This window comes from Manihot esculenta, chromosome 1 (assembly GCF_001659605.2).
Source record: "Manihot esculenta cultivar AM560-2 chromosome 1, M.esculenta_v8, whole genome shotgun sequence".
Classification (NCBI taxonomy): Eukaryota; Viridiplantae; Streptophyta; class Magnoliopsida; order Malpighiales; family Euphorbiaceae; genus Manihot; species Manihot esculenta.
The window spans coordinates 10001705-10023883 of record NC_035161.2 but is presented as its reverse complement, the minus strand read 5'-3'; the positions used below and the strand labels follow the sequence as shown (position 1 = coordinate 10023883).

Genomic DNA, 22179 nt, shown 5'->3' with positions numbered 1-22179 from the left:
ACCTTTCTTCCCGAAGCGAACCACTCCTTTCATAGGAGACACCTTGAGCAATACCAGGTCCCCCTCCTGAAACTCTACTTGCCTTCTGCGGATGTCTGCATAACTCTTCTGTCTGCTTGCAGCAGTCTTGATCCTTTCTCTGATTAAGGGTACCACCCTGCTGGTGATTTCTACTAGCTCAGGCCCTGCCAAGGCCTTTTCTCCAACCTCTTCCCAGCAAACAGGCGATCTGCACTTCCTTCCATACAAAGCCTCATATGGAGCCATCCCGATGCTAGCATGATGGCTGTTATTGTAGGCAAACTCCACCAAAGGTAGATGCTGCCTCCAAGAACCGCCAAAATCCAGCACACACATTCTGAGCATATCCTCTATTGTCTGGATGGTCCTTTCTAATTGTCCGTCCGTCTGCGGATGGAAAGCAGTGCTAAAATCCAACCTGGTACCCATGGCATTCTGCAGACTCCGCCAAAATCTGGAAGTGAACTGGGGTCCTCTATCGGACACTATTGAGACAGGAACCCCATACAGCCTGGCAATCTCGTCAACATACACCTGTGCCAATTTGTCCACAGAATAGCCACTCCTGACAGGGATGAAATGAGCAGATTTAGTGAGTCTGTCCACAATCACCCATATGGAGTCCAATCTGTTGGACGTCGCCGGTAACCCCACTATGAAGTCCATAGCTATATTCTCCCATTTCTACTCTGGAATAGGTAGCGGGTTAAGCATTCCAGCCGGCTTTTGATGTTCCAGCTTCACCCTCTGACACACTTCGCAGGCTGACACAAACTGTGCCACTTCTCTCTTCATAGCTGGCCACCAATAAACTTTCTTCAAATCTTGATACATTTTGGTGGCTCCAGGGTGAACGCTGTATCTTGCATTATGAGCCTCTCTCATAATGTCTCCTTTTAGCCCTATGTCATCTGGTACACACAATCGACTCCCATAGCGGAGGATCCCCTTGTTGTCGAATCTGAACTCACTGTCTTTGCCTGACTGAACAGTCCTGGCAATCTTCACTAACTCTGAGTCCTCATGCTGTTTCTGAGCCACTTGCTCCAGAAACACGGGTGTCACTCTCATCTGAGCAACTAAAGCACCTGTACCAGACAACTCCAACTGTAGACCTTCATCAATGAGCTTATAAAACTCCTTCACCACTAGTCTCCTCTCCGCCGTGATGTGGGATAAACTGCCTAGTGACTTCCGGCTTAGGGCGTCTGCCACAACATTCGCCTTACCCGGATGGTATTGAATCTTGCAATCATAATCACTCAGCAGTTCTACCCATCTTCTCTGTCTCAAGTTCAAATCTCTTTGACTCAGGATGTACTGCAGGCTCTTATGATCTGTAAAGATCTCACATTTAAACCCATAGAGGTAGTGCCTCCACATCTTGAGTGCAAAGATTACTGCTGCCATCTCCAGGTCATGTGTGGGGTAATTCAACTCATGCTTCTTTAGCTGCCTAGAAGCATAAGCAATCACCCTTTCATTCTATATTAGCACACAACCCAGACCCACTCGGGATGCATCACAGAATACTGTGAAGTCCTCATTGCTAGCTGGCAGAGCTAACACTGGTGCTGACGTTAACCTCTTCTTAAGCTCTTCAAAACTCTCTTCGCACTGGTCGGTCCACACGAACTTCTGATTCTTCCTGGTTAACCTGGTCAGAGGAGCTGCAATTTTTGAGAAGTCCTGAACGAACCTCCTGTAGTAACCTGCCAAACCCAAGAAACTTCTGATCTCTGACACTGAAGTGGGTCTAGGCCAGTTAGCCACAGCTTCTACCTTCTTGGGGTCTACCTCTATCCCATTTTCTGACACCACATGCCCCAAGAATGAAATGCTCCTCAGCCAGAACTCACACTTGGAGAACTTGGCATACAAGCCATGCTCCCTCAAGGTTTGTAGAACCAACCTCAGATGATGGGCATGCTCCTCTGCATTCCTAGAATACACCAAGATATCATCTATGAAGACAATAACGAAGTGATCCAGGTACTGGCTAAACACTCTGTTCATGAGGTCCATGAATGCTGCAGGGGCGTTGGTTAACCCGAACGGCATCACAAGGAACTCAAAATGCCCATATCTGGTCCTGAAGGCTGTCTTCGGCACATTCTCTTCTCTTATCCTTAGCTGATGGTACCCCGATCTCAGATCTATTTTGGAGAAACAACCTGCTCCGGCTAGCTGGTCAAATAGATCGTCGATCCTTGGCAATGGGTACTTATTCTTGGTAGTGACCTTGTTCAACTGCCTATAGTCGATACAAAGTCTAAGGAATCCATCTTTCTTTTTCACAAATAGCACTGGAGCACCCTAAGGTGAGGTACTCGGTCGGATGAATCCTCTATCTACCAACTCTTGTAACTGCTCCTTTAACTCTTTCAATTCTGCTGGCACCATCCTGTAAGGAGGGATAGAGATCGGTCGGGTTCCAGGCATCAGTTCTATCTCGAACTCTATCTCCCTAGCAGGTGGTAAACCTGGCAGCTCGTCTGGAAACACATCCAAAAACTCTCTGACCACCGGCACCGAGGCGGGCTCTCTAACCTGACTGCTAAGCTCTCTCACATGAGCCAAATACCCCTGACATCCCCTCCTAAGCAACCTACGAGCCTGAAGAGCTGATATCAGACCTCTAGGTGTACCCCTCCTGTCTCCCTTGAAGACGACCTCTGACCCATCCTGACCTCTGAACATGACTACCTTGTCCCTGCAGTCCAAGGTAGCACCATGGGTAGATAACCAATCCATCCCTAGAATGACGTCAAAATCTGTCAAGTCTAGAACCATAAGGTCGGCGGACAAGCATCTTTCCTCAACAAACACAGGACTACACTGGTAGACTGACTCTGCCACTGATGGATCACACTTGGGTCCACTGACCCAGAGAGGACACTCTAACCCAGAGATAATCAACCCCAACCTCTCAACGGCTCTCGGTGCAATAAAAGAATGAGATGCACCAGGGTCCATCAAGGCATACACATCTGAACAACCAATGACTAAGTTACCTGCCACCACGGTGTTAGATGCATCTGCCTCCTGCTGAGTCATTGTGAAGATCCGTGCTGGAGCTGATGGACCTTCACCTCTAAAACCCGCTGAAGAAGAGGCTGCCCCTCTCCCTCTGCCTCTGCCACTGGCCTGAGTCGTGGCTGGAGCTGCTGGCTGCGCTACACTACCTGAAGCTGTCTGCTGGGACTGTGCCATCGGGACTGCTCTTGGACATTCTCGAGCCATATGCCCCTCCTGACCACATCTGAAACAGGCTGTCGTCCCAAACCGACATACTCCCTTGTGTGGCTTACCACACCTTGCACAAACTACATTATCTGCACCAGAGCTTGAGCCACTCCCAAATCCCAGACTGGACTTGACTTTGTTCCAGAACTTGTTCTTCTTAATCTTGGCTTTGCCCCATCTCTTGCTGCCTGAAGCTGCTGCACTCAGGGTAGAGGGATCTAACCTTCCCCCACCCGGGGTTTTAGGACCAGAAGACTGTGCCACTGACTGCTTAACTGTCCCCTGAATGATGGCACTGGCCTCCATTTTCCTGGCCATATCTACTATGGCATGGAAGCTCTCCCTGTCCACTGACTGAATCAAGGAGGAATACCTGGAATGAAGTTTCATGACATACCTCCTTGACTTCTTCGAATCTGTATCCAGACTCTGCCCAGCAAAAGGCAACAGCTCCAAGAATCTGTCGGTGTACTCCTCTACACTCATTTCATCTGTCTGCCTCAACTGCTCAAACTCTATCATCTTCAATTCTCTTGAACTGTCAGGGAAAGCCCATCCTGCAAACTCGTTTGCAAACTCCTCCCATGATAAGCTTTCCACCCTCGGGCTCACATAATTCTTAAACCACTCTCGGGCTTTCTTGCATTTTAATGTGAACCCAGCCATCTGGATGGCTCTACTGTCATCCGCCCCTAACTCCTCTGTAATTGTCTTGACCCTCTCAAGATACACAAACGGATCATCACCTGATTCAAACTGGGGAGTACCCAGCTTCATATATTCAGTCATCTTGACCTTGCTCCCACCAGATGAGCTAGGCCTAGGTAATTGAGTTTCTGGAACTGGGGTTTCTGCTGATGGTGGAGGAGGTGTAACATTTTCTGTGGTAGGGTTTGCTGGATTTGGATACTAGGGTGGGGGTGGATACATCGGGTACTGTGAGTATGGTGGGTAGTAAGGTGGGTAGGGCATGTGTGTGGGATAAGGGGTAAAGCTAGGGTAATCCGATGTACCTCCCATCGAATACCCGGGATGTTGTGAGAAGTGTGGGTAGTGGGGTGGCTGAACAAATCCCGAGGCCTGAGTGCCTCCTTGGGACTCTCCCATACCTTCTTCTGACATGCTAACTCCCAGACTGCCATCCCTCCTCTGCTCTACATCCATATCATCCCCCATGTCCTCTGACATTTCTCCCTGAACTGTTCCCCTCACTGATCTGCTTCTACCCAGATCCAGAGACCTTCTAGGGTCTCTTGCTGCTCTTTCTCTGTTAGACCTACTAGACATTGCCCTAGGCAATGTAGGAGGACGGGCGCTCATGCCCTCATCCTCAGGTGGCACTCCAGTCAATCGTGCAGATCGACGAGTTCCTCTCATCCTGTTTTCTGAAAAACAGCACATAACAAACAAACATTAGCATCATATGGTTCATGTGAAAACACATGAACCCGCATCACGTACATCACATATCATAGCATATCATTAATGCACATGCATATTATCATGGCATTTCACACCATCATACAAGACAGGACTCCACATCCTATCCTAGTGGACATGATCTTTCCTATTGTGCTTGACCTTTATAACATCTATGAGCCCGACACTCTAGGTCCGACCATATGAAACTAGGGCTCTGATACCACTCTGTAACGATCCGAAAATCGGACCGCTACCGGCGCTAGAATCCAGATCGGCTTAAGGACGCCGGGACCCATAGCAAGCCTGACATATAACCTGCGAACCTGTCAAATCCCATACATGATCATACATACTCATAAACCTGTAAACTTTTTCTTTCCATAAACCAAGCTCAACCTGTGCATACTCATAACATAACATAAACCACACACTGGAGCCCTCATCAAATGCTCCAATGGGGTATCATAACATACATGAATTAAGCTTGGTTGAACATAAATATTATAAAACATTCTATAGATCATGTATCAAAAGGGATTACTATACAAACTCGGTCAAGCACAATTTCTAAACCTCAATACATCATCATTACATATCATAACTGTATAAGACATTACATTACAATTTAATCATGTCCACTGCTAGCTATTACATAACCATGACTTTACTCTATCCGACTTCCTGCTCTATTCTGTACCTGCAAGCCTGGGGGTAAAGGGAGAGGGGTGAGCTAAAAGCCCAGTGAGTAGAACCATAAAAACATATTAACAAACATGCTCCAATGAAATGCATCATAACACAGACAATTCACATAAGTGTTGGGTGAACTTGTCACCAAATAGTCCCAGCATCATTTGTGCCAGGCCGTAGCATGGGGTCCTGGTCTTCCTGTCATATCATACATTACTTACCATTGCCCCAGGGCCTCCTCCTCTGGGCTCCTGGTCTTCGAGTCCCATATCCGTGCCAGGCCGTAGAATGGGGTCCTGGTCTTTCATTTCCGTGCCAGGCCGTAGAATGGGGTCCTGGTCTTCCCTCAGGGACTAATTAGGTCATCCAACATTCACCCACATCAACAATAAAGAATGCAATGCAACATATTCGTGAAATCTAATGCAATCATCCTATTGCATATTCATGATGCGTGAAACATGATAAACATTAAATTTCTCAATTTAAAAGATTAAGTTTAGTTCCACTCACCTCTGGCTGACTCTGACAGCACCGAAGCAGCTGAACTCACTGCTGGGGTCCTCGGTTCCTCGGGTCCGAACCTACACAGGTGGACTCAAATGAGGGACCAAACATACTCGAACATGACTCTAAAATACTCCCCAAAAACCTCCTTAAAACACCTCAAAACATCATGGAAAAACATGCAAAGGAGGGCTGCACAGGGCACTTTCGGCGGCACCTTCGGCGGCCGAAAGTCCCTTCAGAGCCGAAAGTCAGGCAGGTTCGGCGGCACCTTCGGCGGCCGAAAGTGCCCTCCAGAGACGAAAGTCTCTTTTCGGGGGCAGGCTTCGGCAGCCGAAAGGCTTGCCTCCCAGCCATGTTCGGCGGCCGAAAGTCCTCCGGCTGCCGAACCTGGTTTCTGCCCAAGGGCAGAAACTTCAGCTCCTTTTGCACAAATGCCTCCCAAACCTTCCAAACATGCATTTTTCCTAATCTACAACATACATACTCAAGCATACAAGTTCCTAGGGGTTTCAAACTATCTTAAACCCCATCTACAACACATCAAACATCCACATTGTCCAAAAACACAACATAAACCTATAAATCTAACCATAAACTAAACATGCATTCTACCCCATAGATCTACTTAAAACTTACTTAAAACATGCAATAAGCTCAAGATCGGCCCTTACCTCTTGAAGATCGAGAGGAGAACGACCCTAGCTCGGAGATGGGAGAGATTGAGCTTCTTGAACCTCAAAGCTTCAAAACTTGCTTTATACTCGAAAATCTTCAAAACAAAGGTGAAAACTCATAAAAATCATGAAGAATGGAAGAAAGGAACTCAAGATCGGTGAGGGACGGCGGAGAGCTCACCTTGGCCGAAAATGGGGAGAAAAGCTCACCCATTTCGGCTAAGGGACCCCTTTATAGGTGGCTGACCAGGCCACGTTCGGGAGCCGAAAGTGCCTCCGCATGCATGCCATATTCGGCGGCCGAACATAAGGTTCGGCGGCCGAGCCTGGTTTCCCTCACTTATGCTTTCGGGGGCCTAAGGCACACCCGCAACGCATGCATGTTCGGCGGCCGAACTTGAGGTTCGGCGGCCGAACCTGAGTTTTCCTCCAAGGTTGTTTTCATGCAAAAACTCATTTTCTTTCATGCTTAAAACATAAAACACATTAAAACATTTTATGAAAATATGGTTTTACCCTTCTAGAGGTTTCCGACACCCGAGATTCCACCGGACGGTAGAAATTCCGATACCGAAGTCTAGCCGGGTATTACAGAAAAGAACTTGCAAAATGGAGGAAATCCAATTGAGAAAATTGGTTTGGATTAAAAATAATAAGAAACAAGAGATAAGAAGATTCATACACTACAAATCCCTATAAATTAAAATTCTAAAACAATCCTCCATTGCTTAAACAAGCATTTTTCAACATTTTTTTTTAGAGTGCTTGTCAACTTAAAACTGAAAAAGTACAAATTCTACTATTAATCCATTATAATATATTTAACTTATTAAAAAGAAGAACAGGATCAATTGAGTGGTATGAGAATTTAAGAATAGTTCCATTTTCCACCAGACATCAGAGGTCCATTTATGTAAGCTACTTGTCCGCAGTCCAATGCTGGTGCATACTGTCACACGACCCAGATCAAGGCATTGAACTTTATTTATTTATTTATTTATTGTCGAAAATAAATCGACCAAGGCATTGATTAATTAAGCCACAAACATCAATTAAATGAGAAAGAAAATACTAAATTCAGTCATTATAACGAGAATAATGATCATAAATAAGGAATTATTTCTTGAATCATTAACTAGTACGTCCCAAAATGGCAGGTTCTGGCCCCCACCCAAAACCCCTATTACCTCACCCAAAAGGAAAACAGTAATCCAAAGAGAAAAGAAAAGAAAAGATCACACAACCACTCTTAAGATTGGACGGACCTGCCCTCTACTTTACAGTACCATAACTATGTTGTGAAATCAAAGAACTACATTCGCCTCTAAATGCTACCAGGAGTAAGGGTAAATCCTTAGGTTGCCTATTTAGATTTCTTTTGGTCGGAAACCCTGGCTCCCATGATCTTAACAACGGCCTGGTCTTTTCGCTGGAAGAGCTTTAGAGCCGGATGAACCTTGAGGTCTCCAGTTACCAATTTTTGGCCAACGTCCAATTCACTTAGATCCACTTCAATATATGGAGGAATAATATCTGGAGGGCATAGGAACTTGACGGTCCTCTTAATGATATTCAAGTACGAACCTGCCAATTTTGCAAGTAAAACAAATGCTTCCACCAGATTAGAACAATCAACATGAAAATAAAAAACCAATAATTAAAAATTTAATTGTCTATAAAATACAATGCCAAGTGAAAAAACAAATAATTATAGCTTTCAACAAGAATAATGTCTCCAAAAGAGACTACTCATTCACTATTATAGAGATCTTCTATAGGAGACAAGCACATGAGAAGGAATCATTATCAACTAGCTTGATAATGTGAAAAGTTTTAAACATTTAATTTATACGCCAATTTTTCCCATTGAGCACTGATACTGTCCATTGTAATTGCTAATCAATAAAACCTGGCAATGTCATGTTAATAGTAAAGTGTTCTGGTTGATGCACATCTGATTTCTTTTCCTACATAATAGCTCCCACGGGGTTGGGCGTGGCTGCTGCCCACTAGGAGAGGGGAGAAAGGGGGGAGCGTGTTAATTAGGATCTATTTGGCATTATTGTTGTAATTGCTGTTGAGAAAAGCAATTTCTTAAATAAATTAGTTAACAGTGTTGATGCAAGGAACGTGACAATAAGCTTCATGTTGTGTCTATTTGTTTTGTTAGATAGGCCACAAACTAGTGTGCTAACGCATTAGCAAAGGCAGTTGTGCCTTTACGAAGATTAAATGTTTGGAGGTTTCTCCGCCAACATCTCCAAACATTTCATCTGGATGTACTTCAATTTGACAGAGCTAATATATAATATATTTGGTTTTTCTCAAAAACAAAAAAGAAAGAGCTAACTGTGTTATTAGAATTGTATGATTCGTATCGGATCACTAGCTTAACAATGTGAATTTGATAAATTGTAAGTAGTTAAGAATCGAACAACCATCACATGAATCATAGCCGAATTGTGAGAGTAGCTAGAAATTAATAGATTCACTGATTTACAAAGAAAATTGCATCAAACAGCCACATTCACAAAAGTGGGAAAAAAAGAAAAGAAAAGGGAAAAGACATAATGCCCAAGAGAAAATTACTATTAATAGATTCATTTATAGTAATTCTCTCCTCAAAGGAAAAATTATTATCAGATTTAAAAAATTCATTAATTTGTTCCTCTTTCAAAATCACTCATGTTCCTCTATTTTATAAAATTAAACTCTTTAATCACCTATTTTATAAAATTAAACTCTTTAATCACCTATTTTATAAAATTAAACTCTGTGGTCATTTTGAATATGAATATTTATACTATTTAGTCTCTATAATTTTTAACTATATGCACTATTTAATCTTTATAATTTTAAAAACTCATACAATTTAATTCTTTTAACCAAAATTAAAACAAATTGATTAACGGTTTATTTGATAAAAGAATTAGACAATTTGATGTCACAAAATATAAGCAGCTTTTAATTGAGCGACTATGAAATATGAACGAATTAGTGACTTTTCTAAAAACCCAGGGACCTCATAGTAATTCTCCCATTCATGAACAAATGAGCAAGTGGCCCAAGATAATTTTAGATATTTTTGTTTAAAAATTTTAACTTGCTAATTTGATACGTTGAGCTTGGACGCCACAAAGTTATTAAGGTTCAATTTGATTTTTTTATTTAGTACATGATTTGGTATTAAAATTTATATACATTTGTTGATATCTTTTGATAAAATTAATAGGGAACATATCTATAAATGTATATATATCATTTTCAAATGATTTTTCAAAAATTGTACCAAATTTTACGATCAGATTCAATTTTGGATTCTCGATGAAAAAAATGAGGATTTTGATTTACAATTTGATTTGCGATTTGACAACAATGTTAGTTAAGAGTATTCAAACATAATTTAAAATTAAATTTAATAAGTTTTAATTCATAAAAACACTAAAATAACAAAACAATTTTTTTTTCCAAACAACTTTGTTTCTTGAAACGCAGTTTTGGCCCTCAAACTACAATGTCAAAATCCTAGGATTCCAATTTTGAGGTCTAAAATTTATGCATTTGTAATGGATCGGGATAAAAGAGGCCATCACCATTGCATGTCCACCCAAGTGGTCCAATAAAGAAATAAAACCGTAGTTATATGGCTAGGGAGCACTCATTCAAATCAATAGTGAGGACCAATGAAAACCATTGTGCACAACCATAAATAGAAGATTTGGAAGTGAGGCACTTTATCTCACGAAACAGCTAAATGAGAAGTTCATCTATTAAGAACAGGTTGAAAAAGTTCATCTATTTAACGACAGGGTGAAAATTTATCAACTTAAGCAATTCTCATGTCATTGTTGTAATTGCTGAGTAAGCATACTAGGTTTATTAACTCAAATCCACTTCTAGAGTTTTATTAGCATATAGTGATCAGTCTATCATCCATAGTTATTATTTATTAAAAGTATATCTGAGGCATGCCCCAGCCTCAACACACCAGGCTCTAAGCCTAACACCTTAAACGCCTAGGTATACACCTTGTTTCAGGCACAGGACTCCAGGAAGGGCGGACCTTTATTTCCACCTGAGGCAAGTACTTTTGCCAAAAAAAAACCTCGTTGACTTAAAATTTGTCAATCTACCAAAATCAAATATTGATGAGTAAGAAGTTTTCGAACTTAGTATTGTTAGTGATAATTAGTTTCTTCTAACCTCTTTTCATAAGTTGTTTTCAACAATCTCTTATTATGTTTTCATCTTAAATACTTTTTGTATTCTTCCATTTCTAGTTTATTTGATATTAACCTTTTTAAATACCAATGACAATGCTATGCAAGTCCTTTATTATAGTACTTTAGTAATATTGCTTCCTTTTTTCTTCCTGAAAAAGTCATTAACGTGCAATTTAAGTAACATAATTTCTTGATTATATGCATATATGTCTAAAGGAAAAAAAAATTATGTTTCTTGGTTATCTAAAATTGCTTTTTTATTAAATTTTATTTTTTGTGCCTCCGCTCATTCATGCACATGTCTACCCCTTGCACATAGGCCCCAAGATCTCTTTTGCACCTTAGTACACCTGGAGCCTTTAATAAGTATGCTATTATAATTGCCTCCAGCCATGCAATCTTATGTTTGGAGACCACTATAATCAATTGTACACAAGAAGCAAATTATCATAATCTTTGCCATACAAAACTACCCACATTAACCTTTTCGTAGTGCAAAACAGCCTCAGAAAAACTTTCTCGGTTGTCTTAAAAATTGTAAAATGGAAAAAGTGAAAAGGACATGTGCTTAGAAGTCGGATATGTGATTTGTAAAGTTAATCTGGAGAAATTTTGGTAAGCTTAAAAATGGATAAACAAGTTGAAATAAATGAAATCACAGAGATATCTCTCGATGCATCAAGCTTCAACTACTTTAGTAAGTACTTAAATTCCTCGTTGAGAAACCAACTTGATACTAGAGGTAAAGTTACTTTGACAAAACAACTAGCATCAAATTTACTGGCAAGTATAAGAATCAACCAGGCAAAGAAGATAAAAGAATGTTATGGAGATAGAATATGGAAGCCTATACTTCTATCTAATCTCTTACTTGTACCTAGATGGTAACCTGGAAGGTGCATCTCAATCAAAGTCAGTATTTGTCACTCTGATCATTCTTAGAGAACAGCAGCAAACAGGTTTTCAAAAATTCATCACATTACCACATGAAGGAAATAGAACTTGCAGCATTGAATAAATTCGTACAAGTTTTGGTTTCCATGCATCTAAGATGGTTAACATTTATATGTAGAATGGTTTGTAACACAAAAATCCACATTTTAAAGATTAATACTTAATTGTGGCATAATTACAATAATTATCCGGAGAATTTGTGAAGCCAAACAACCAAAGCAGAAATTAGAAATGCTTATGGCAAAAAGAAGGAATCACTCACCTTTCCTGAGCCCAGGAGATACGTCTTCTCCTATGAAGACGAGAGGGACATTAACCTTCAACAACGCTGTGGAAGGTGCCCTTATGAAGGTGACATTAATAGGCGTATCAGATATCGAGTGCAAATGAAGCTGAGACAATTCAACCAGACAAATCTCAATGTTAATAACTTGAAATGTTTAGAAACAAGAATCTTCTAACTGTTTCCTATACGCTTCCCCAACCCGGTCGAGCAAAATATTCATCAAATTTCTCACAAACCAAACACAACCCCCGTAATTGGTCAGGAATTCACATTAACATAAGAAGACCCCAAAAGCATCGTTATTGAATAAAAAAGAGCAATTACCACTCTAGGCAAAACCCGAACTTTCTCAATGATCTCGTCCGACCCAAACTCTGGTCTGACCTCGAGATTAAAAAGCCTGGACAAGAAGAATGATCTTCCAAGCTTCTCAACTAGGTTTCTAACGTGATTCGACTGCACAGAGATCAGCCTTTTATTACCGCCGTGCTGCCCATCTTCCTGCTCGAACACAATGCTAGGAACTCGCCCTGCTTTTCGCTCTTTCGCGGCTATGTTCTTTCCGGAGGTGGAGCGAGGGACCGCGAGGATCGTCTCTATCGAACCAGGCTGGGGAAATCCTTCTAGGTAGGTCAGTGGGGCGGCCTCAATTGCCGGTTCTTCGACGAGAGCGGCGGTGGCCGAGTGAGAGAAGAAGCGTAGGTGTCGAGTTTTGGTCAGTGCAAACCGGTGGATTCTGAACATAGTGAGATAGAGAGTGGTGGAGGGAGGGGTTCAAGGGAGGTTTTTGCGATTTGGGGCTCTTCGTGAAGGAGAAGAGAGGTTTTCGGAGAGTGTAAAATCAATGTGGATGATCCGATTCCCTGTTGGTGGGTCGACAGCTATCGCAAACTTTCGGATATAAAGGATACGGCAACGTATCACGTTTTCACAGTGAAACGTTGCCGTAGCGGTAGCCAATGGCAACCAACGGCAACCAACACTTCTAGTGCTCCGTTAATCTGTTTCCCCAGTCCATCGTGTGCCGGCGGCTGTAATTGCGCAATGAGTAACAAAACGACGCCGCTGGCGAGGATCAAAGGACAATTTACAAATAAAGTTTTTAAAATTTGATAAAACTCACAATTTAATTATGTTTTTTCAATAAAAAACAGTTTAGTTCTTAATGTTTGGTCATTCTAATAAAATGGTATATGTACTAAAATTTATCACTAATAATATAATTTTCAAATTTCACTTATTATAATAATTTAATCATACTTATAGCACCCTAAACCTTAGGATTTTAATATTTTTAATAAATAAATTCTTTTAATTTACATTGATTTTTATAACTGATAAATTTAAATTTATCGATAGTTAGAAATGGAGTTTGATACTAATTCAAATATGTTGGAAATTATTTAAGTGGAAGGGAGTGGAAATAATAATGGGAAGTTTGAGAATGGAAAGTTTCTGAGATTGAATTTTCGATTCCAACCGGTGTTATTGTCTTGTTTTCTTACTTAGCCATGCGGATTTCAGTAGATTTTGTTTGGAAATTTTGTTGAGTAGATAAATTTTTTTATTTTTTATAGACGGCGTAAATTAATAAATTGAGATTTGATGAATTCAATGGGATGTATACGCGTGACTCTTTTATATTTTATATAGACGGGTACTAATTGATAAAACTACTCAATGCTCTTTTCTTGATATATCCGAATCAGTATCAAATTTTATTTCTAATCACCCACTCTTTTTTTAATATACCCTAATCAATATCAAATTTTATTTCTAATCATCCATTTAAATCTATTAATTTTCTTATAAGATAAAACCTTTAGCCACACGTATATTCTATTAAATCCATCGGATCTCTGGTTATCGACAACCAATAGTTAATTAATAATAAATTTAAAAAGAATTATTTTATTTTTATTAATAAAATAAAAACTCAGAGTTAAATAGTTTATTATTAATAAAACTGTTGATTAAGTGAAAAAAAAAAAAGCATGAATTTTATTAGATTTGATAGACTACATTATTAATTGTTTATGTCGTAAATATCCTCATGAACATCCTAAACAAAGGATTAAGAATATGTAATTATAATGATTAAGCATGGGTAAAAAGAATGCCCAAGGAGGTAGCGGGCAGGGAGAGGAGAGAGGAAGGATGCTAGTGGCGAGAGAGATAATAAAATAAAACAAATATAAACTTTTTAAATTGGATTAATTGATGAAAAAATAAAAGAATTAACTAAAATGGACAAAGACACTGAAAATTTTAGATTTTCTAGACAATTTGACTATTTCTATTAAGTAGCATGGCCTCCAGCTACGCTGTGGATTATTAACTGTGGAATAGCTAGCCACTCTTATTCCTAGAATGAAGCAGCTGCATACCAGGTCTACCTGAAGAATTATACACACAAATCAACTACATAATATTACATGATGATTTTGCTGGGTTTAGCATCTTCTCTCCCCTATTATAATTCTCCCATAGAGAAGCTACCTTAAGCTGCCATTATCCGCATTTGCTTTCTTGTTGTTCCCAGAAAATATTAAATGGAGCTTGCGTGAATATGGGTGAGTGCTTATAAGAAATAAGACAACTGCTGCTTTTTCCTTGAACCCCCTTCCCCGTACAAATCATTCCACTGCTTCAACTCGCTCATTGTTGACCCCTCAACTGAAAAGCTAGCAGCGACCTGCATTGCAAAAGCGTAACTGAATACACAGTACTGATGTAAATGCTATTCCTGGAATACCATTCTAAGAACGATAAGGAAAGAACGCTTCTCCACTTATATGATTTCAAGTGCAACACAAATATCATGCATTACCTGATTATGTGCTTGTTTGAAGTCTTCCATGTTCAATGGCCTAAGGGTGATTACTCTCTCCTCTTTACTGTCTTCTTTTGTATCTGCAGTTTGCACCAACTTTTGCACTTTTGCCACGTTCTGTTTCTTTTCCTACCAATAAGAAATTCCAATCATCATTTTCACCTCAAGCATTCATGTAAAATATAAACATATTTAGCAAGAAAAATCTCTCAAGATGTTACGGGAGAAACATGATTCATTTTATAAGAAAAAAACTCGAATGAATTTTTGCAAAAACGTACATGATTTTAACTTCTTTCAAAATAAAAAATTCAACTTAACCAGAATTGAATTCTTTCATTCCATATAAGAGAATTGTCAGAAAAAAATCAATTAAATTGAATTTTTGTAAAATTCTTGATTCCAAATGAAAGGAGAGAGAGAGACAAAGATGAGAATTGAATGAGAAATGTCACTTGCCAGATCCTTCAATCTTTCTTGTTTTATCAACTCTCTAACAGGCCGATAAGCAGCAGTTGTGCACAAGTTCTGTTTACACAGTGATTTCATGGTCAGAAAAATCCTATTGATGCATTAGAACACCAAAAACTTCCTCAAAAATTTTTTTTTTTTTAAAAAAAAAAGACAAAGAGAAAACCTTAAGATCACTTCCTGTAAATCCTTCAGTCATAATAGCAAGCTCCTTAAAATCCACTCCTTCTTCAACCTTTTCCTTTGACAAGAGGGTTCTAAATATCATTTCCCTGTTCTCAGGAGAAGGAAGTTCCACCATGATTCTGCTCATTGTAGTAAAGAGATTAGTCCAACAGATAATCATTATGTCTTAATATCTGAAACTCTCAAAATATAAGATCTGAGGGAATAAAAGAGTACCTCCTCTCAAAACGCCTAATAATTGCTTCATCAAGGTCAAATGGTCGGTTGGTTGCAGCAAGAACAAGGATGCGCTCACCCTGCTTTGTCATAAGCCCATCCCAATGTGTCATGAACTCATTCTTTATCTTTCGCATGGCTTCATGCTCTCCAACTCTAGTCCGTTGCCCGAGCATACTATCTACCTCATCGACAAAAATAATTGTGGGGGAAACCTTGGCTGCTAGTGTAAATAAAGCTCGAACATTTTTTTCATCTTCCCCAAACCATTTGGAAGTGATTGTAGACATGGATACATTAATGAAGCTTGCTCCAGCCTCTTTGGCAATGGCCTTGGCCAACATTGTCTTTCCAGTGCCAGGAGGCCCAAACAACAAGATTCCCCTACAAGGCTTTAGCAGTCCTCCTTTGAAAAGATCTGGTCTTCGAAGAGGAAGCATTACCAGTTCCTGAAGGGATTCTTTAGTCTCCTCTAATGCACCAATATCGGAAAATGCTACATTAATCTCATTTGCTGGTATCACCTCAGGTCTTATGCGCTTCTCAAATTCATTGTCAGGAACTTCCTGATATAGAGGATTTAAGTGACATTTCTAAATATTTTGAAGCTAGTAAATAAATATCATGCAGGTGCAGAGATGCATAAAATATATATCATGAAAACAGTAAATGTACCAGAATTTTTGAAGCTGGTAAATAATTGTCAGCATCTGTCTTTACCCCTGAATCTAACTTCTCTACTACAGTTTTGTTGTCAGGTTTCAGAGTGTCAACTTTTGTTGCTGGCTGCACACCAATGGTTCCAATCCTTCTTGCTTCCTATAATCATCAAACAAGAAAAATAACTAATATTAGATTTTCTGCCAGTTGAACTTTCTCAAATTTAAGTTTAAGTTTGAATAAATATATATAACCTTAAACGCTTCAACTTGTTCTTCCAAATCTAGAGTATCTTTGTCAACAGACTTGCCTTCCTGGAATATACTGAGTCCATGCGACAAACTGTTTCACACATGGCATAGTTATTACAATAGCAGAACCTTAAAACGGAGAAGTACCATACTAATGTTCTAATCTTACCTCTTGGATGATATAATAAGTTTTCCACTTCTATATTGAGGATCTTTGTTATTCATTAAATGATAAGAAATTGCAGACACCACAATCTCTTCTATGTAGTTACTGAGAACCATTGTGTCTGTCACACATAATAAGTCAAGATCATCACAATCAAGATCATTTGATGACAAAACTTCCATAATGTGGTTTTTATTATCCCGAATTTGGATCATCTTCATATCTGCCTCCAATTGGGATTTCCAGCTTAAAAGATGGTATTCGTCTTTGGGAGGTCTTATCTCAATGTTGTAAGGAAAAAGATCTAGAAGCCTTTCATCCTCCTCTCTATTGTCAGTACCCAGATCCACAATTTGTGAACCAAGAATCAACACTGATCCAGACAACTTGTTTAGCATCTTCTGGAACAAATTATATATTCTGTGTGACCTAGATAAGAACTTATCAACGTCCCTAAGATACAACACAATGGGATTGGCTTTAGACACATAAGCCAAAACCTGCATATGAATGAAAAAATGAATGACTCGTTGCTATCTTGATAAAGATGAAACAAAGTATGTCACATTGCCAGGAAAAAATGTTCATATGATACGCCCATTTTATGGTTAGGAAAGCTGAAGCCCTCCTAGCAAATGTTTAATTACCTTGTAAAGGGACTGTATAAAAAGCTTCTCATCAAAAGACCAACTACTCGTGCACTTCAATGGAGCTTCAGAGAAGGGGAAAAAATAAGGTGAAGAAAAATAGTAGCATATGGTGAAATATAAACTAGCCTCAGTCTCAAATTAGAAGACATGGTTATCTACAAAAGGGATAATCAAATGGTCAATTAGTATATGTCATCTACTTCATTGAATGTTTAACTAGTTGCATCTGCAGATATGAAATTTCTATAATTAATGAGGATAAGATAGCTCTATGCTTCTTTGTGTACAAACATAATGCAAACAAAATCAAAAGAAGCCAACTTCACTGCTTACACCACTCTTTAATGGAACAAAACATCTATAAGACATCTTTCAAAAAATAAATTTCCAAAGAAAGAACCTGTATTTGCAGCAGTGCATTGTGAAGCTAGGTTACTTAAATTAGTTGTAGAAACATTTCTTCTTAGCTTATGAGCACTAGAAGAACCTTCAATTGCCCTGCACTAGTAGGAACATTAATAGGAATAATATAAAATATATAACTCAAAAAATTTCATTGAGATCAATAAAAAAATTATTATCCTACACTACCTTGAAGAAATATCCATGCCACTATATTGCCTTCGCAGACCGCCTGAAAAAGTTATCTTCTTGGTTAGAAGATAAGTCTTTTAAAACCATTAGACAAAATAACTAATTTGTATTTAATTGTTATAATTTTTATAAGTTCAAGTGTCAAATAGGTAATAATTTTAGTTTAATTGTTCAATAAGTTAATCGTGACTAATATAGAGGTTAGAAGCTCTTAAAAGATCTTACTACATCTTAAGAACTCAAAGACTTATTATGAAATTGAATTCATATAATAAGATGTATTTCTTACTATACCTTTTCGTTCTTCTTTCTGAGGATGGATCGGTAGTGATTTAAAGAAGCTAGACAGTCGATCCAGTGTACACTCTGAATTAGACCTCTTGAAAGACTACAATATAAGTTCAAACATTTAAAATACAAATAAATATAAAATGTTCTTCAGTATAAATCATGATATAAACATAATTGAAAAAAAAAAAAAACAAGGGATCATTAGTGTAAATCAGGAAAGCTCACAAATTCTTTCATTGCAGTTCCATATTTGCCCTGAATCTATAGAAAACGAACCATTGTTGATATATGAGTACAAAAACTAGAAACTAACAAAATATGAAGAGTTTGCAAATTTGCAAATGCTCTAACTTACCTTTAAAGAAAAGTCGGTAACATCTAACAACAGCAATTTAGTTTCAAAATAATGAGCTAAAGCCTTCGCAAGCATTTGTTGGTAAAGTTCTTGAGGATTTTAAAAAATGTAAAAATTGAAATTAGAATTTCTTCAAGTGAACCAAGTATGCAAGTACATTAACTACATACAGAATACAAAATCCAGGTAACCAACCAGCAGGTCCTGAAAGCAATATAGCTTGACTTGCAGGCGCAAGATTCCTTGTGTACTTGGAAACTTCAGCATGCTTCAAGTGAACATATGCAGCACTTGTTAGTAATGCTCTAGTCTGCTCACTGTTAATATAATCAAGAAGGATATTAGATAATACTTTAAAAAAGTTTCAGCATAAGAAGTTATTTTATAATATGGTTCTTAGGAACCCCTATGTTTTATATCAGTATCAGTAGCCTCCATCATGAAGTTTTATTTTAAGTCTTCATTACATTTGATGAACCCAAAATATGATTCCAAATCAATATCCAACCATACATAAAACATTATCTACAAATATTTATAAGAATTAATAACCTTCAAAAGACAAAGAAAGAGAAAAAGAAAATCCAACTCTATGGAAAAAATAAAGGAAAATAAATCTAAAATACCAGATATAATGGGAGCCCGTATTCAACTCAAAATTAAAAATTAAATTCAAAGGTTAACGATGCAAGCATATGCTACAAAAACTCCAAAAAAATCCAATTATTATTATTATATATGCATGCACTGAAAATAATCAAAAGGATTATTGTGCTCTAATACTCAATTATTTCATGAAAAAACAATCAATCTCTGCTCCTATTTTCATGGGTTCATTGTCTCTAAAAACCCAACAATATAAATCCTCTAAAGATAACAAGTTTAGATAAGATGAACAAAAGAACTCTTTTTTTTTTTTTTTTTGTTATAAAGAATAAATAAAAACCAAACCACTACAAAATGAAGTATCAAACTTTGATTTCAAGAAGTAAGGAATGATTCATGATGGAAATGCATTGGCATAAGAATTGAGAAATGTGATTATACACCTGAGGTAATAAGGGAATTGGTCGAAGGTGACACCAGTTTCTCTGCCATCAATCACTTGCCTGAGCATTTCTTGCTCTAAGTTCTCTGCAGTTATAGCATTCAAAGGCGAAGCTTTTGCATTCAATTTGTTCTGTCCCGATGCCAACCCCAACCCTACCCCTACGCCAACACCAACGCTCAAAGCCGATAACAGCATATGCTTTTGTTCCATTTGATCTTTCACAAATTCAAGCAAAGACGACGATCAAAAGCCAAAAAGAAAAAGAAAAAGAAAAAAAGAACTCTTTCTATGGAGAAAAATCGGTTTCTATGATATAGAACTAAACAGAGAGTGGATTAACATGTTTGAATGAAAAAGAAACTTGTTTTAACGATTTTCTTTTGAGAATAATGTTGATATTTTGTGATTCAGACAACAACCGAGAAATGTACCGAGGTATGCGAGTTGCCTCAACTGCTGGTGTAAGGATTATTCTATAATTATTTTAAATTATTATTTATAAATTTTATTTGAAATAAAATAATTATAAATAGCAAAAAAAGTGGATCGTACATGAGAGGGAAAGAGGGGAAAAGGGGCGGTAGAGTGGCGGCGGAGGAGAGATGGAAGATCTTTTTATGGTTACCTTCCGCTATATGAGCGGTTTTAGCTTTTGAAGTGGAAAATTAGAAAGGATTTGTGATTGGTGTTGAGAGCCAGCTATTCATCACAACTTATAGATGTGTCAATCTTTTATAGCATAATATAAAAATATTAAATATTTATCATGGTCATTTCTATAATTATTTTATTATAAAAATAAATCAAATTTTACTCAAGTTTTATATATTTGCCAAAGTATAATTATTTTATTACAAAAACAAATAAAATTTTACTGAAATATATATATATATTTTACTTTAATTTTTTTATAAAAGTAATCTATTTTTTTAAATCAATTATATTATATAATAATTGATAAATCTGATTTTCCTCTTATTCCATGATAGATCTGATTTTCCTATTGCCCTATTATATGAGTTCCTCAATGCTGAATTTGATGAAATGACCTGCAAAATAAGGAAAGATGGTCAGAGGTCTACCTGGAATACCCCAGTAAAGACCCTCCAACCTTCAAATCAGGTTCATGAACTAGTGTAGTATAAATATGCAAGAGTTGCAGAGAAAAAATAAAAAATATGGAGCCGAGGAAGAAGAAGACCCCCTTTTTTTGTCTGCTTGTGATGTATATCTGTTTCTCTGCTATAATGCTAGTTGTCTCTGTCACTCAGCTTCATACGTACGGATGTGTCAGGACTCCTATCCATGCCAGGCAGTCATTTAATTCTCTCCGGCACACATGCGGGTAGAGCTACGAGGTGATTGGGCCTACCCCCTACTTCTTGTCCCTTCACCTAGATAGATTCCCTTTAGATGGGCCCGCGCGAGTGATCTGGTTGGCTTTGAAAAAGGCCTGGTGGACCTTAGGCCTGCGTCCTTCTTTAAGGTATGGCCTTACCTCCAGGTACTGAAAGCCCGGCGGTGATCAATAATAATAATAATAATAATAATAATTGATATTACATAATATTCGCCCAAAATAAAGTCTGAGCTGTCGCCACAGGATAGAAGCCACGTGACAGAGATCTAATAAGTGGAAAATATGGTCTTGCTCAAGAAAAGGGTGATCCAGACACTTCAATATCCGGTTTGACGATAAGGCCTGTCCTCCTCCGACAGACCAAGTCTCGGCATAGAGTTATCGTTGTCAGACACACTCTCATCTCGCCTAAGATTGCGGGATTGCCAACTTATTAGTTAGCGATGCCCCCTATCGAATAATCGGCCACATCATTATTGGACTCATAGAAAATGTTATATTTATCTCCATCAATACCCCCTTCGAGATATTGACTTGAGTATCAAAGTGACTGCCGTGAGCACCCACTACCGCCTCACGCTTTCTTTCTTATAGGTTCTAACCAATCATAATTCTAGTTGATCACAATAAAACTCCATTCCGATTACGTCATCAAACTAATCTCAGCAATATCATTTGGTTCTATTGTCAGGAAGAATCCGTTAAACCCTCTTTTGGATCACAATCGGTTCCCTATCATTTTTTCCTCACTCGAAATGGCTGAAAGTGTTGCAACTGCTGACAATATCACTACCAACGAGGGAGTCATAGTTTCTTTTTTTCCAAGTAATCGAGAGAATACGCCTCCAATGATCAACGAAGAAGACCTTAATAATTTGAACGAGCAGATACTCTAGTATATCCAAAGATTGCAAGCTACTCTCGAGCAGTATAAGACTTGGAAAGAGGCGTCTAAGATGGACTCGGGAAGAAGAGATGAAGTTTCCGTAAACACCCCAAGAGCCTAGACGGAGGCAATCAAATTATGGTATAAAAGTAAGTCTGAATTTGAAGATGAATCGGATGAGAC

General features: G+C 38.4%; 2 protein-coding genes across 5 annotated transcripts; both read right to left on the bottom strand.

Moving 5' to 3' along the window:
- Positions 1-7662: 7662 nt before the first annotated feature.
- On the bottom strand, positions 7663-13027 carry LOC110616770 (50S ribosomal protein L25). Its single transcript, XM_021759255.2, has 3 exons — positions 12351-13027; positions 12003-12132; positions 7663-8147 (listed from the first exon to the last, which is right to left on the bottom strand). Exons 1-3 carry the CDS (start codon positions 12768-12770, stop codon positions 7927-7929), a joined length of 771 nt encoding a protein of 256 aa, XP_021614947.1. The 5' UTR covers positions 12771-13027; the 3' UTR covers positions 7663-7926.
- Positions 13028-14249: 1222 nt separating this feature from the next.
- LOC110618075 (protein SAP1) lies at positions 14250-20435 on the bottom strand. Of its 4 annotated transcripts, none has more exons than XM_021761108.1 (17): positions 20303-20435; positions 19749-19965; positions 18895-19016; positions 18700-18788; positions 18570-18605; positions 18348-18441; positions 18051-18093; positions 17860-17957; positions 17457-17521; positions 16813-17309; positions 16647-16734; positions 16408-16551; positions 15733-16298; positions 15497-15635; positions 15319-15387; positions 14857-14988; positions 14250-14721 (listed from the first exon to the last, which is right to left on the bottom strand). In XM_021761108.1, exons 2-17 carry the CDS (start codon positions 19958-19960, stop codon positions 14608-14610), a joined length of 2508 nt encoding a protein of 835 aa, XP_021616800.1. In that variant the 5' UTR covers positions 19961-19965; positions 20303-20435; the 3' UTR covers positions 14250-14607. The 4 variants fall into 4 exon arrangements, with proteins under 4 accessions (XP_021616800.1, XP_021616808.1, XP_021616827.1 ...); XM_021761116.2 differs by having other exon boundaries at positions 20182-20423; XM_021761135.2 differs by lacking the exons at positions 18700-18788; positions 20303-20435 and having other exon boundaries at positions 19749-19888.
- Positions 20436-22179: the final 1744 nt, after the last annotated feature.

What these genes read in the sequence shown, in the direction of transcription:
- LOC110616770 (XM_021759255.2), bottom strand. Translation starts at nt 12,770, where the DNA reads ATGTTCAGAATCCACCGGTTTGCACTGACCAAAACTCGACACCTACGC. An exon ending in TTCGGGTTTTGCCTAGAGTG is followed by an intron (nt 12,133 to 12,350) that starts GTAATTGCTCTT and finishes GAATTGTCTCAG; the next exon opens with CTTCATTTGCACTCGATATC. An exon ending in ATCTCCTGGGCTCAGGAAAG is followed by an intron (nt 8,148 to 12,002) that starts GTGAGTGATTCC and finishes CAAAATTGGCAG; the next exon opens with GTTCGTACTTGAATATCATT.
- LOC110618075 (XM_021761108.1), bottom strand. Translation starts at nt 19,960, where the DNA reads ATGGAACAAAAGCATATGCTGTTATCGGCTTTGAGCGTTGGTGTTGGC. An exon ending in ATGCACTGCTGCAAATACAG is followed by an intron (nt 17,522 to 17,859) that starts GTTCTTTCTTTG and finishes CCTTCTCTGAAG; the next exon opens with CTCCATTGAAGTGCACGAGT. An exon ending in TACCAGCTTCAAAAATTCTG is followed by an intron (nt 16,299 to 16,407) that starts GTACATTTACTG and finishes CCTCTATATCAG; the next exon opens with GAAGTTCCTGACAATGAATT.